Source organism: Oncorhynchus mykiss, chromosome 7 (genome assembly GCF_013265735.2).
Source record: "Oncorhynchus mykiss isolate Arlee chromosome 7, USDA_OmykA_1.1, whole genome shotgun sequence".
NCBI classification, from domain to species: domain Eukaryota; kingdom Metazoa; phylum Chordata; class Actinopteri; order Salmoniformes; family Salmonidae; genus Oncorhynchus; species Oncorhynchus mykiss.
The window spans coordinates 55,229,004-55,244,233 of NC_048571.1; the positions used below are offsets into that span (position 1 = coordinate 55,229,004).

The 15,230-nt window shown below is 42.3% G+C and overlaps 1 protein-coding gene across 4 annotated transcripts in view; it reads right to left on the reverse strand.

Moving 5' to 3' along the window:
* Positions 1–717: 717 nt before the first annotated feature.
* The window catches only part of LOC110528018 (intermediate filament family orphan 2), a 79,406-nt gene continuing 64,893 nt past the window's right edge, over positions 718–15,230 (reverse strand). The window contains exons 3-8 of one of the 4 annotated variants that reach the window (XM_021609793.2): positions 8,862–8,957; positions 6,378–6,581; positions 5,829–5,977; positions 5,134–5,302; positions 4,743–4,841; positions 718–4,195 (exon numbers count right to left, since the gene is read on the reverse strand). In XM_021609793.2, coding sequence (XP_021465468.2) covers positions 3,962–4,195; positions 4,743–4,841; positions 5,134–5,302; positions 5,829–5,977; positions 6,378–6,581; positions 8,862–8,957 — 951 coding nt within the window. In that variant the 3' untranslated portion in view covers positions 718–3,961. Of the gene's footprint in view, positions 4,196–4,742; positions 4,842–5,133; positions 5,333–5,828; positions 5,978–6,377; positions 6,582–8,861; positions 8,958–15,230 lie in introns of all 4 variants that reach the window. The other 3 variants (XM_021609792.2, XM_021609795.2, XM_021609794.2) reach the window with 3 other exon arrangements.

Here is a 15,230-nt window from a genome sequence, read left to right on the forward strand (position 1 = left end):
AAAATATATACAAAAGTATGTGAACACCCCTTCAAATTTGTAGAATGGCCTTACTGAAGAGCTCAGTGACTTTCAGTGTAGCACCGTCATAGGATGCCACCTTTCCAACAAGTCAGTTCGTAAAATTTCTGCCCTGCTTAGAGCTGCACCGTCAACTGTAAGTGCTACTATTGTGAAGTGGAAACATCTAGGAGCAACAATGGCTCAGCCACGAAGTGGAAAGTCACACAAGCTCACAGAACGGGCCTGCCGAGTATTGAAGCATGTAAAGATTGCCTGTCCTTGGATGCAACACTTACTACCAAGTTCCAAACTTCCTCTGGAAGCAACGGCATAAGAACTGTTCGTCGGGGTTTCCATGGCCAAGCAGCCGCACACAAGCCTGAGGTCACCATACACAATGCCAAGCGTCGGCTGGAGTGGTGTAAAGCTCACCGCTATTGGACTCTGGAGCAGTGGAAACACGTTCTCTGGAGTAATGAATCACACTTCACCATCTAGCAGTCCTGCGGACAAATCTGGGTTTGGCGGATGCCAAGAGAACGCTACCTGCCCGAATGCATAGGGACAAATGTAAAGTTTGGTGGAGGAGGAACAATGGTTTGGGCTAGGCCCCTTAGTTCCAGTGAAGGGAAATCTTAATGCTACAGCATACAATGACATTCTAGATTATTCTGTGCTTCCAATTTTGTGGCAACAGTTTGGAGAAGGCCCTTTCCTGTTTCAGCATGACAATGCCCCCGTGCACAAAGCGAGGTCCATACAGAAATGGTTTGTCGAACTCAATGTGGAAGAACTTGACTGACCTGCACATAGCCCTGACCTCAGCCACATCGAACACCTTTGGGATGAATTGGAACACTGACTCCCAACATCGATGCCCAACCTTACGAATTCTCTTGTGACTGAAGGGAAGCATGTCCCCGCAGCAATGTTCCAACTAGTGGAAAGCTTTCCATGAAGAGTGGAGGCTGTTATAGCAGCAAATGGGGGACCAACTCCATATTAATGCCCATGATTTTGGAATGAGATGATCGACAAGCAGGTGTCCACATACTTTGGGTCATACAGTGTACATTTCAGTAATGGCTAATGTAACACTTTAGACCCTAGCACTACATCGATAAAACCAACCATATAAAATACCTATGAAACAATTAAACCCAACCATTTCAAATTCCCATATAGGCTCAATAAGCCAAACGTACGTCCTGCAAGGGTACATAATGTAGTAGTTCAACTATACATGTACAATTTGTGTTTGCTTAGACAATAAAGAACAATGTGCCATGTACACATCAGGTTTCTGTGTTCTGACCCATATCCTGAGATATGCACCAGTTCTGATTGTAAGGTTGGGACTGTAGGTCTAGTCAGAAGACTGCTCCTAAATATTGATCATACATTCAGCAAAGAAGGCGTCTACAATCTGTTCAATTGAAAATATGCAACAATATTACAGTCATCATGAGACATGAGAACTAAAGGCACATAGGTCTACTGTACAACATACAAGGTGTTTCCCAGCCTATACTGTATGGTGTAACAAAGGACCCAAAAAAAGCATGGCTTACTGCTGCACTCGTCAGGCTGATTTTAAATCTAACACCAATTATTTTTATAGTTAGCTGGGAAGAAGGCCTCTCCCTAAATGTTATTTGTCTTTATAGTGTGTATGAGTTTTGACATTTTACCATGGTTTAGGAAATATTATACAATAGACTGGTTGGGCCAGAATCTTTGTGTCAGATGAAATTATGAAATAATTAAGTTTCCATACCATTTTTACCATCCACGATTGTTAAACAAGAAGATAATATGTCATTTATGCCTCAACACTCACAATTCAATCTGTACAACGCAAATTCATGGGCCCATGTAAAATTACAGGAACATAATGCATATTTTGATTTAAGAAATTATAGGGAATTGCAATACTACAACTATGTGCCTCTAGTTCAATGTAAAATCATTCAAAGAAACAACCAAAAGCAATAGCCCTTCTTCCTTCATAAAACAATGCAATGACAAATGTCATTATTTCTCCGTCTTAAAACCCTCATCATACAAATAGCACGTGTGTCCTTGATTCTGCAAACAAACAACACTCCATAAACCAATTGAAAAATAACTTCCAGAAAACCTCTCCCAATCCACATGCATTGATCAATTTTGTTAATTGATTCATTTAATTCAAATCATTAGACAGGATGTAATACAAAAAAAAAAAATTATACATAGGGCAATATGAACAGAAAGGCATCTGGGGTATACAATCACATGCCAACAGCCCTCTTATCTACGTACAAACAATTATAAACCCAATCCAGGGCTCATGACAATTAGACAACGGAATATGATAGGAACAGTGCACCCTGCTGGACAGACAGGTGGGAGTTGTTATGAAAGGTCATCTGAGTTTAGTATCCAAGATTGGCAAAATAAAATCCTAAATACCAAATTTTTCAGTGTATAATCTAGGGAATGTATCATTAACCAATGTTCATAGTATTGCCTGATTCCGTGATTGTTTTATGTAATATATCATTTCAGTACCCTATCTCTGAGAGAACAAACAGGTGACCAATAACTTTCAAAAGCTCTTTGGACCACAAGAAGTTGGTGGCACCTCAATTGGAGAGAACGGGCTCGTGGTAATGGCTGGAGCTGAATAGGTGGATTAGTATCAAATACATCAAACACATGGTTTCCATTGATGCCATTCCATTCACGCCATTCCAGCCATTATCACGAGCCATCCTCCCCTCAGCAGCTTCCACTGCTTTGGACTTACCAAAGAGTAGCCCAAGGAATCATCAATAACTTAGTTCTACCAATTAGATACATTTAAGGGGAAATGATTAAAGTTAGCTGAAGCTTACTATGATAGTAATAAGCATAAGGCAATACAAATCAAAGACAGCATGTTTGCTGGCACCTTGTTCCATTTTGTTTTGGATAACCTTTCAAATGTTTACAGCCTCTAAATTAACATGGATAGGGGGAGAAGGTGTGCCTTTGACAAAGGACACTAGGGAGTTTTCCTTTTATGAGATAATTCTGCACCTCCCATTGCTCTTCTACTTTGGAGAACACACAGGAGCACTCTGAATAACAGATAGAAAACACCTGCCCAGCTTAAAAAGGCAAATCATGAGGGAAAAGAGGGGTAGTGAAGGTCAAAGGTTATCCTGAAATAAGGCTAGCTAAATTGCATAGAATGTGAACAATGCATTATAGCAGCAAAGGGCTGTGCTCCGTTCCCCAGTCAACCCTGGTAACTGTGGAGAGTCCAGTCAAACTGATTTTTTAGCTTTGACTCTGGTGAGAACATTTCAATCCCCATTTGAACATTTGCATGTACAGTATATGTGAATGATCAATCTGCATCTATGGGGAACATGCAAGTACAAAATAGTGTGACTGCTCTTGATCTGTGATTTTTTGTGTGATAATTAAAAAACTCAAAAGGATAGATGTTCTCACTGGTGATGTTAACTGGTAATGTTGTGCATTTTGTTCCCTGTTCACCAAATGGACTGTTCAGCCTCAGGCCAATAGAATGACAGTGGTGACAGTGGAACTGCTTAGACTATGCTAAGAGTGAGCCAGAATGACATGTTTGATCATGTTGATTGTTTTGCTGGATGTTCCTGTGCAGCACTGTGGAAGAGAGCACAGCTCAGACACTATATTGTATGTACCACCTCTGCCTTAAAACACTTGTGAAGCAAATGAACCCCGTCCCCCTTCATTCCTGTGAGAACAGAGACAATAAGCACCAGTTCCGGGCCTGGGACAGTGGGCCAGATCCATAGGACAATTGGGACCATCAGGACCACCAGTACCCCTTGGCTAAGGATGCCAAGCAGGGCAGAACACTGGGGTCAGCCCCCAAGCAGAGTGGAGCTCTGTGAGCAGCTGTCAGTGAACAGGGGAGGAAGGGGGTGGAGCCAGGCTATCAACTGATTGGCACCTCAGCCTCTCCATCCTTGTCTAGTAGTTTGTCCTGGATCTCGTCAGTGTTCCCTGAGTCGCTGCTAGCCACCGAACTGACAGAGGGAGAGTTCCTGCCCCCTTTAATCATCCTCCTGCACGTCTCCATCTGCACGTCCAGACCACGCTTCATGCTACACATATCCATGTACTCATGCAGGTGTCTGTTCATGTCACTCTTCGCTGTGGCTAGCTCCATCTGAGAGGGAGAGAGAAAGGGGCAGGGGGAGATGGAGGGAGGGAGAGAGAGAGAGTTAGAGTGAGGGAGAGGATGAGAGATATAGATGGACAGAGAGAGGAGATGAGAGAAGAGGAGGGGAGAGGTCAAAGGGAGCCAGAGAAAAAAAAGTAAGGAAGAGAAGAGAGAGAGACATCAGTGACGTTGATCAGGGACAGGTGCCAGCCCTGCCAGGAACTGAATCACTCTGGCCGAATCGTCAACCGAGTCACAAATCAAAACCAAACAGAGAGAGGGACAAAACAACCAACAAATTAAAGGCAGTCACCCTCCTCTGTACTTTCACTTGACAGGTGTTTCTATTAGATACAATGAGAGGAAAAAATTCCCAGGGACAATCTCTAAGAGGTAGATAAATCTCAGGGGATTTCAATCTCCCTATATTTTTGTTACTGTAGGCCCCTACCTCTCTTTCTGTCACATTGTCTCTCTCATACACACATATACACACACAGGCTTGTAGGCAGGCAGGCACGCATGCACACACCCACAGACACTGCCTGTTCACCTCAATTGCGCCAATGGTCTCCTGGTACTCCTGCTCTCTGGTCTTGAATAGTGATTCTGTCTCGTCTATGAGGCTGCCCAGGCTTCCATCCTGAGAGACCTGCGAGGAAGCAAAGAAGATTAGCTAATACATTCTGTTAGGATGTTGCATTTCTCAACTGAGAGCAGAACAATGGGCAGGATTTCAAAATGAAAATAAGTTATTTTACCGCAAACATTTCACTTTGCTGAATATGAATGGATGGGAAGTTTGGGAGGTGAACAACTCCTCAATGCCCTCCTGTACCCTTGTCCATTAGTTTATCAGTAGGTAGTGTTAATTGAAATGTTTATGCATTATCCTGTACATATGTATCCTTGACATTTACTGTATGGTGTCTATTCTGACTCACAGGCTCCTCTGTGTTGCTGTTGGCTGCGCTGGTGACTGTGCAGTTTGCCGCGGTGATGGCACCGGGTTGTATGTTGTAGTTGTTGAAGTCCTCCCATAACAACAGGGTCTCGTCATTCTCTTCCCACGTCAGGCTGTCACAGTCATCATCAATGTCAAACGTCTCCCTCCTGGCAACAAAATTATCATCTGAACAATTTCTATGGGCGACAGAGACAGCGAGAGGAAGGAAGAGTGAGAGAGAGAGGAAGGAAGAGCGAGAGAGAGAGGAAGGAAGAGCGAGAGAGAGAGGAAGGAAGGAAGAGAGGACAAACACAACAGGCACCACCTTACAAGAGGTCCAAACACAGAGGAGGAAGAAAGATACCTAGAGAAGGCATGCAGGAATACAGACGACATGCTTGAGACAGTGACAGATTTAGTATAATACAAATTAGACTTATAACCAATATCCAATATTACACTGAGGAATTCATATACACAATGAATACATATTATTTGATATAATGTTCTCATCTATCATTTGGTGGCCCTAATTGTAGCACATGAAAATAACTACTGAAAAAATAATTAATGCAGGACTCTGAATTAACACTAGATGGGAGCAAAGTACAGCAAAGTACAACACAATGCACCGTGTGTGTGTGTGTGTGTGTGTGTGTGTGTGTGTGTGTGTGTGTGTGTAGGCTGACTCACAGCTGGTTGAGCATGCGTTTCATTTCGTCAGTAACGTTGAGCGGGACCTCCTCCTCTGAGGTACTTGTGCTGGGGTCTGCATCCATCTCAGAGCTGTCCTCGTCAGACACAGGCTTGCACTCCTTCTTCCTGCAGCACGCCATGGCACCCTGGAACACACACACGCGCACACACGCACACACACACACACAGATTACTTACTGGCGGCATCAATGCAGAATTTGAGGCAGTTTGTCTAATCCGACATTAGTAATTTAAGCAGTACAATGCACCACCTAAAAAGCCTCTGGTCTGTTTCTGTCTGGATTCATAGTTGGGCTTTAGCCAGCACTGTCTGCACAATGTGATAACCTTGTGTGCAGTGCAGAGAGTCACAGCCTCAGCAGTTCCCTGCTGAGCAATGACTGTGTTTGTGTGTGTATGGAGGAGGAGGGGTCAATGAGTATTGTGTTAGTGGTGTGTGTCTGCCTATGTAGAAGAGAGTGTAGCAGCAGTATACCGGTAGTTAGCTGTTTCAGACTGAGGCCTAACATACAGATAGATACACACCCTCTCTGGGAGCGACCTGGCCGGGCTCACGTTGAACATCTTTAACATGTCCTCTGAGTTGCACTGCTGAGCCACGTCACACAGTTTGGTGCTGATGTCAATGCGCCGGCAGATGTCCATGTCCACCAGCGTGGCTTTCTCCTGGATCTTAGTGTCCATGTCGGACATTTTCTGGAGAGGAAGGAGAGGGATCGGTGTTGCTGGCTGTGAAGCAGAGAATCACCCCACCAAAACCTCTCCTTACTATTCAACAAATCTCTAAACGCTTTTTAAAGCTATCTGACAGATAAGAATAACATAAGTCACATGCTGAGTTCATCCATGACTGGCTGTCTGTGATTGGCAATATGCGCAGGGCCGGCTCCAGCCATGAGCAACATAAACAGTCGCTTAGCGCCCTTAGTCGAGTTAGAATAGTAGAATACACATGTTCAGATTTTGGTTGTGCATCAGTAGTTTATCTCTTGTTTTGTCAGTCACTGACAGTCACTATATTAGCCATGTCAGCGAACAATTTTTAGATTGGTAAATTAGTCTAACCAGTTATCTAAACTTGTAGTAATCATGGCCGAATACTGACAGGGCACATAGGGCACATGCCGAGGGGCCCTGACCTCCAGGGGGCCCCAATTGATTTTGTTAGTCACTCTCACTCAGATATCATTATCATGGCATAAGTCATGGCAAAATGTGTAGAATTGCAGGAAATTAGCTTTAAAACTGCTGAAATGTCTCTCTGCCCCACTACAAAATGAGTAGAACTGTATGAAATGTGTTATAAAACTGCAAAACTTGTGGCAAAATTTGTAGAATTGCATGACATTTGTTATAAAATTGCTTATGATGTCTCTTCGTCTCTTCGTCCCATGGCAAAATCTGGAAAATTGTGTGCCCCCCAACAAAATCTCACTTAGGGCCCCCAAATGGCTAGAGCCAGCCCAGGATATGCAGCAGTATTAAAGTCAATTGAATACACTTGTTAAATTGCAGACCCGGCAGAAATCCACATCCAGTCAGTCTGGGTCAATAACACATCATGCAACATTTCTGTCCAAAGGAAACTCCAAAATGAATTTGATCACTGCTGAATGTTGACCTGTTTAAAGGTCTTACTCACATCGGCTACGGAGAGCGTGATCACACAGTCATCCGGAACAGCTGGTGCTCTCATGCATGTTTCAGTGTTACTTGCCTCGATGCGATAGAAGTAATTTAGCTCGTCTGGTAGGTTCGTGTCACTGGGCAGCTTGTGGCTGTGCTTCCCTTTGTAGTCTGTAATAGTTTGCAAGCCCTGCCACATCCGACGAGCGTCGGAGCCGGTGCAGCATGGTTCAATCTTAGTCCTGTATTGACGCTTTGCCTGTTTGATGGTTCGTCAGAGTTTATAGAAGGATTTATTAAAAGCTTCCGGGTTAGAGTCCCGCTCCTTGAAAGCGGCAGCTCTACCCTTTAGCTCAGTGCGAATGTTGCCTGTAATCCATGGCTTCTGGTTGGGATATGTACGTACGGTCACTGTGGGGACGAAGTCATGGATGCACTTACTGATGAAGCCAGTGACTGATGAGGTGTACTCCTCAATGCCATCGGAAGAATCCTGGAACATATTCCGGTCTGTGCTCATCCTCTGGATGAGCATTTTCCTGTTTGCTTATGGCCGTATACTGTACAGCTCTTTGAGTGTGGTTTTAGTGCCAGCATTGGTCTGTGGTGGTATGTTGACAGCTACAAAAAATACAAATGAAAACTCTCTAGGTTGATAGTGTGGTCTACAGCTTATCATGAGATACTCTACCTCAGGTGAGCAAAACCTTGAGCCTTCCTTAGATTTCGTGCACCAGCTGTTGTTTACAAATATTCATAGGCCGCCGGCCCGTGTCTTACCAGAGGCCGCTGTTCTATCCTGCTGAAAAAGCTTAAAACCCTCAAGCTGTATGTTAATCATGTCATCGTTCAGCTACGACTCTGTGAAACATAACGTGCTCGTAGTTTGTCTATTTTATTACCGATTGATTGTAAGTTGGCTAATTGGACCGATGCTAAAGGTAGATTACCCTCACGGAGCCACAATGTCTCTGTCTTTTCCTCCTGCGAGTGACGAGGATGAGGGCCTTGTCGAGTGTCTGGAATAAATCCTTCCCGTCCGACTCGTTGAAGAAGAATTCCTCCAGTACGGGGTGAGTAATCGCTGCCCTGATATCAAGAAGCTCTTTTCCGGTCATAAGACACGGTGGTAGAAACATTACGTGCAAAATAAGTATCAAATAACGCGAAAAAACATACACAATAGCACAATTGGTTACGGGATTGTAAAACGGCAGCCATCTCCTTCAGTGCCATTATTATTCTCTACATCTACACTGATTGAAGTGGATTTTAAGTGACATCAACAAGGGATCAAGCTTTCACCTAGATTCACCTGGTCAGTCTATGTCATGGAAAGAGTGAGTGTGCTGTGGAGTGTGAGGGTGTATATACTATACTCACATTGCTCATAAGGCTCTTAAAGACCACCAGCTCAGCCTTCAGCCTCTCCACCTTCTCATTCAGTTCATCCTGGATCTTCTCTGACTCCTGGGCACTCTGAACACACACCACACACACATGCAAAGATATGCACAATTCAAACACATGCCCCAACCACATATACTCAAAGACATGCAGCAAAATACCAACACACTTTCTTACTTACCATATTAGGGAAGGCATGTTATTGAATATGGCCCCAATCTATACTTGTACAAGTATGCAGTGGGATAAGTAGTAAAGATGGATTATGGACATTACAGTAGATGCCCAGGGGGACCACATACAGAGTAAATCGCACTACATAATCAACTGATTTATTTGTGAAATGACTATTATAATGCAGACCTCCTGTTTCGCTTTCATGCTAAACAATATCTACCTGTGTCACCTCAGAGAGGTTAGAGCACCCCAGGGAAGTCTGCTCTCTTCCAGCGTTCTGCTGACCCATAATCCAACACAAACACATACGCTGCCATTGATCGATGTGTCTGTTGACGGTGGTGCAGAGAGAGGGGGGATTGCTACTGTATGAGCACCTGCTGAGGCATGGTGCCTGCCTTGGGCCATAATACTGCAAACTGGTGTAACGATGAGGCACGGGGCATAGTGGTGAGACACGGATTTCCAGGTTTGCTATGGGGGCCATCCAGGTCACCAGGGTCTATGTAGGTTTTCTGACATACATCTACCAGATAGTGATGGGGAAAAAAATCTATACAGTTACATATCAAGATATTAATTTAGACAGTATCACAGTATCAAATCGCAATACATATAGAATAGTGAAAATCATAAGAATCACATAATATCGTATCGTGAGGTCCCTAGACATTCCCAGCCCTACTACCTGATCTCGGGCCAAATTCTGTTGACACACACCCGCTCAAGACATTATGGATATGAACAGACCATAAGAAATGAAGGATGGGGGCATGTACAATAAGTAACGGTCATTTCCACGTAAAAGGAGCCATGAGCACCAACATGTGAAGTTCATATCAAATTGGGTGTCAAATGAAAGATAAGAGTCTATATTATTTTTGATATTAAGGCATATTTATTTTTTTTACACACAAATTTTCCATCCTAAAAATGTTGAATAAGCAAAGACCCCTTATTAGAAATATAGTCCACTCTGAAAGTATTCAGACCCCTTGACTTTTTCCACATTTTGTTACATTACAGCGTTATTCTAAAATGGATTAGATTTTGCCACCACCATGCTTCACTGTAGGGTTGGTGCCAGGTTTCCTCCAGACTTGGCATTGGCATTCAGGCCAAAGAGTTCAATCTTGGTTTCATCAGACCAGAGAATCTTTGCCTTTTGGCAAAACTCCAAAAGGCAGGCTGTTATGTGTCTTTTACTGAGGAGTGGTTTCCGTCTGGCCACTCTATACTGAACTATACTGTACTTTACTGTACTCTACTGTATTGTACTTTACTGAACTCTACTGTACTGAACTTTACTGTACTGTTCTGAACTATAGTCTACTCTACTTTACTGTACTGTACTATATCCTACTGTACTCTACTGTAATCTACTGTACTCTACTGTACTGTACTGAACTCTACTGATGAATTGATACACCACCCCTACCTTGTCAGGTTGTAATACGTCACTTCCTTTTGAACGCGGAAGGAGGAAGAGCTCGGATTTGTTGTTTTGAAAAGTTTGTTGTTTTGAAAGTGTATGGGAAGTAGCTAGCTAACTTTTTTGTTTGGATCCCGTGACGCAGTTGGCATCAGTTGTTGGGACTGCTGGTCTCTGTCCAGTGATCCTGTCGAACAAGGATGGATCTGAGGAGCCTTTTGGCATTATCAAGCTAGCTGGGTTTTCTTGAAGGCTTGAAGGCAGCCCGTGACGCAGTTAGCCATTGTGGCTGGGACTGCGGATTGTCCCAGGTTTGTGGCTGTCTAGATCCCTGCTGTTTGTTGTTTTCAATCTTCCCCGTGACCCGCCCTGTCTGGAACTGTGAGGAATAACAGCATAACCTACGTCGCTAGCTACCATGACAAAGACCAAAACCGGTGGAGACCAAAGTACCGTTGAGGACAGTGCCAGTGGTGTCTCTCTATCACACGTGAAGGATCTTTTAAATGAACAAAACCAGTTGCTACAACAATAAGAAAATAGCTTCAAGTGCTTTGTCCAAATACTGGTGAATTCAACTAATAAAATAATGGTGACTTGACCAGAGAGGTCCAGCACCTGAAGAACAGTTTGCAGTTCTCCCAGGGTCAGCTCAATGAGTTGAAACAGGAGAACGGCAAGATGACAGCAATCTGTAAGTCATTGAGAGAGGACATCATTTCTGTGTGTGAATCCATGATAACAACGACGGCTAAATCAGACTTTCTGGAGGGACAATCAAGGCGGAACAACATGCTTGTGGACGAAAGTTTAGAATCTCCACGAGACCTGGAGTGTTATTGAAGTGTTGTTGTTGCAGGTTCACTTGGCACATTTAAAGCCTTTTCTTTTGGGGTGTTGTTATAGGCCACCAAGTGAGAACAGTCAGTATCCAAATAACATGTGTGAAATGCTTGATAGTGTATGTGATGTAAACAGAGAGGTCTACTTTCTTGGGAACCTGAATATTGGCTGGTTTTCATCAAGCTGTCTACTCAAGAGGAAACTTCTCACTGTAACCAGTGCCTGTAATCTGGATCAGTTGATTAACCAACCTACCAGGGTGTTTACAAACACTACAGGAACAACATCCACATGTATCGATCACATTTGTACTAATACTGTAGAACTTTATTCTAAACCTGTATCCGTACCCATTGGATGCAGTGATCACAATATAGTGGCTATATCCAGGAAAGTCAAAGTTCCAACAGCTGGGCCTAAAATGGTGTATAAGAGATCATACAAAAGATTTTGCTCTTCTGTGGATGATGTTAAAAATATTTGTTGGTCTGATGTGATTAAGGAGGAGCATCCAGATCATGTAATTATGAAATTGCTTGTTGCCTGTTAAGAAACTGACTGTTATAACTGTTAAGGCTCTATGGATTGATGAGGAATTGAAAAACTGTTTGGTTGAAAGAGATGGGGCAAAAGGAGTGGCTAATAAGTCTGGCTGCATATCTGACTGGCTGACTTACTGCAAATTGAGTGACTATACTCAACATAAAAGAAGAATAAACTGTTTTATGAAGCCAAGATCAATGATAGAAAGAAAAAAACATTATATTAAATTATGGGTAGAAAGACAAATTGAACTCCATCTTTCATCAAATCAGATGGCTTATTCATCACAAAACCATTTGATGTTGCCAATTATTTGAATGATTACTTCATTGGCAGAGTGGGCAAACAGTGAGCCATTCTATTCATGCATAAAGAAACAAATAATGAAAGAAAAGCACAGCAAGTCTGAATTTTGTGAAGTTAGTGTGGGAGAGGTGGAAAAATGATTGTTAATAACGATAACGAAAAATTATTGTTAACGATCAATAATGACAAACTTCTTGGCATTGACAACTTATATGGAAAGTTACTGAGGATGGTAGCTGACTCTATAGCCACTCTTATCTGTCATATCTTTATTATGAGCCTAGAGGAAAGTCTTTGTCCTTTGGCCTGTAGGGAATCCAAAGTAATTCCGCTACCCAAGAGTATAAGCTTGCTGTCAGCTCTTAGCAAACTGTTGGAAAAAATGGTGTATGACCAAATACAATGCTATTTCTCTGTAAACAAATTAACAACGATCTTGCAGCATGCTTATAGAGATGGGCACTCAACATGTATTGCACTGACACAAATTACTGATGATTGGTTTAAAGAAATAGATAATAAAAAGATTGTCGGAGCTGTACTGTTAGCTTTCAGTGCAGTCGTTGATATTACTTACAGTAACCTGTTGTTGACTAAACGTACACCACCGGTCAAAAGTTTTAGAACACATTCAAGGGTTTTTCTTAATTATTTACTATTTTCTACATTGTAGAATAATAGTGAAGACATCAAAACTACGAAATAACATTTGGAATCATGTAGTAACCAAAAAAGTGTTAACATATGAAAATATATGTAATATTTGAGATTCTTCAAATAGCCACCCTTTGCCTTACGACAGCCTTGCACACTCTTGGCATTCTCTCAACCAGCTTTACCTGGAACGCTTTTCCAACAGTCTTGAGCACTTGTTGGCTGCTTTTCCTTCACTCTGCTGTCCGACTCATCCCAAACCATCTCAATTTGGTTGAGGTTGGGGGATTGTGGATGCCAGGTCATCTGATGCAGCACTCAATAATTTTCCTTCTTGGTAAAATAGCCCTTACACAGCCTGGAGGTGTGTTGGGTCATTATCCTATTGAAAAACAAATTATAGTCACACTAAGCCCAAACCAGATGGGATGGCGTATCGCTGCAGAATGCTGTGGTAGCCATGTTGGTTAAGTGTGCCATAAATTCTAAATAAATCACAGACAGTGTCCACAGCAAAGCACCCCCACACTATCACACCTCCTCCTCCATGCTTTACGGTGGGATATACCCATGCGGAGATCATCCTTTCACCCACACCGTGTCTCACAAAGACACAGAGTTTGGAACCAAAAATCTCCAATTTGGACTTCAGACCAAAGGACAAATTTCCACCAGTCTAATGTCCATTGCTCATGTTTCTTGGACCAAGCTAGTCTCTTCTTATTATTGGATTCCTTTAGTAGTGATTTCTTTGCAACAATTTGACCATGAAGGCCTGATTCACACAGTCTCTCCTGAACAGTTGATGTTGAGAAGTGTATGTTACATGAACTCTGTGAAGCATTTATTTTTGCTGCAATTTCAGAGGCTGGTAACTCTAATGAACTTATCCTCTGCAGCAGAGGTAACTCTGGGTCTTCCTTTCCTGTGGCGGTCCTCATGAGAGTCAGTTTCATCATAGCACTTGATGGTTTATGCGTCTGCACATGAAGAAACTTTCAATGTTCTTGATATTTTCCATATTGACTGAGCTTCATGTCTTAAAGTAATAATGGGCTGTTGTTTCTCTTTGCTTATTTGAGCTGTTCTTGCCATAATATGGACTTGGTATTTTACCAAATAGGGCTATCTTTTGTATACACCCAATACTTTGTCACAACACAACTGATTGGCCTAAATGCATTAAGAAGGAAAGAAATTCCACAAATTAACTTTTAAGAAGGCACACCTGTTAATTGAAATGCATTCCAGGAGACGACCTCATGAAGCTGGTTGAGAGAATGCCAAGTGTGTGCAAAGCTGTCATCAAGGAAAAGGGTGGCTACTTTGAAGAATATCAAATATATTTTGATATGTTTAACAATTGTTTGGTTACTACATTATTCCATATGTGTTATTTCATAGTTTTAATGTCTTCGCTATTATTCTACAATGTAGAAAATAGTAAAAAATAAAGAAAAACCCTTGAATGAGTAGGTGTTCTAAAACTTTTGACCGGTAATGTATGTGTTATGGCTTTTCAACCGCTGCCATAGAGCTGTGTATTTAATATAACTCATAGGGTTTTTTTTAATGGAAGCTTCTCCAATGTCAAACATGTAATGTGTGGTGTGCCACATGGCAGCTCTCTAGGCCCTCTACTCTTTTCTATTTTTACCAATGACCTGTTACTGGCATTAACAAAGCATGTGTATGTATGCTGATGTTTCAACCATACTGTATACACATCAGCAACCACAGCTAATGAAGTCACTGAAACAGTTAACAAAGATTCACAGTCTGTTTTAGAATGGGTGGCCAGTAATAAACTGATCCTAAACATCTCTAAAACTAAGAACATTGTATTCTGTATAAATCATTCCCTAAGTTCTAGACCTAATCTGAATCTGGTAATGTATGGTGTGGCTGTTGAACAAGTTGAGGAGACTCAATTATTTGCCGTTACCTTACATTGCAAACTGTCAAGGTCAAAACATATTGATTCAATGGTTGTAAAGATGGGGAGAGGTCTGTCCGTAATAAAGAGATGCTCTGCTTTTTTGACACCACACTCCAAAAAGCTAATTATGCAGGCTATAGTTAAGTCTAATCTTGATTATTGTCCAGTTGTGTGGTCCAGTGCTGCAAGGAAAGACCTAGTTAAGCTGCAGCTGGCCCAAAACAGAGCAGCACGTCTTGCTCTTCATTGCAATTAGAGGAATGATATAAATACTATGCATGCCAGTCTCTCTTGGCTGAGAGTTGAGGAGAGACTGACTGCATCCCTTCTTCTTTTCACAAGAAACATGAATGTGTTGAAAATCCCAAATTGTTTGCATAGTCAACTTACACACAGCTCTGACACACACACTTACCCCACCAGACATGCCACCAGGGGTCTTTTCACAGTC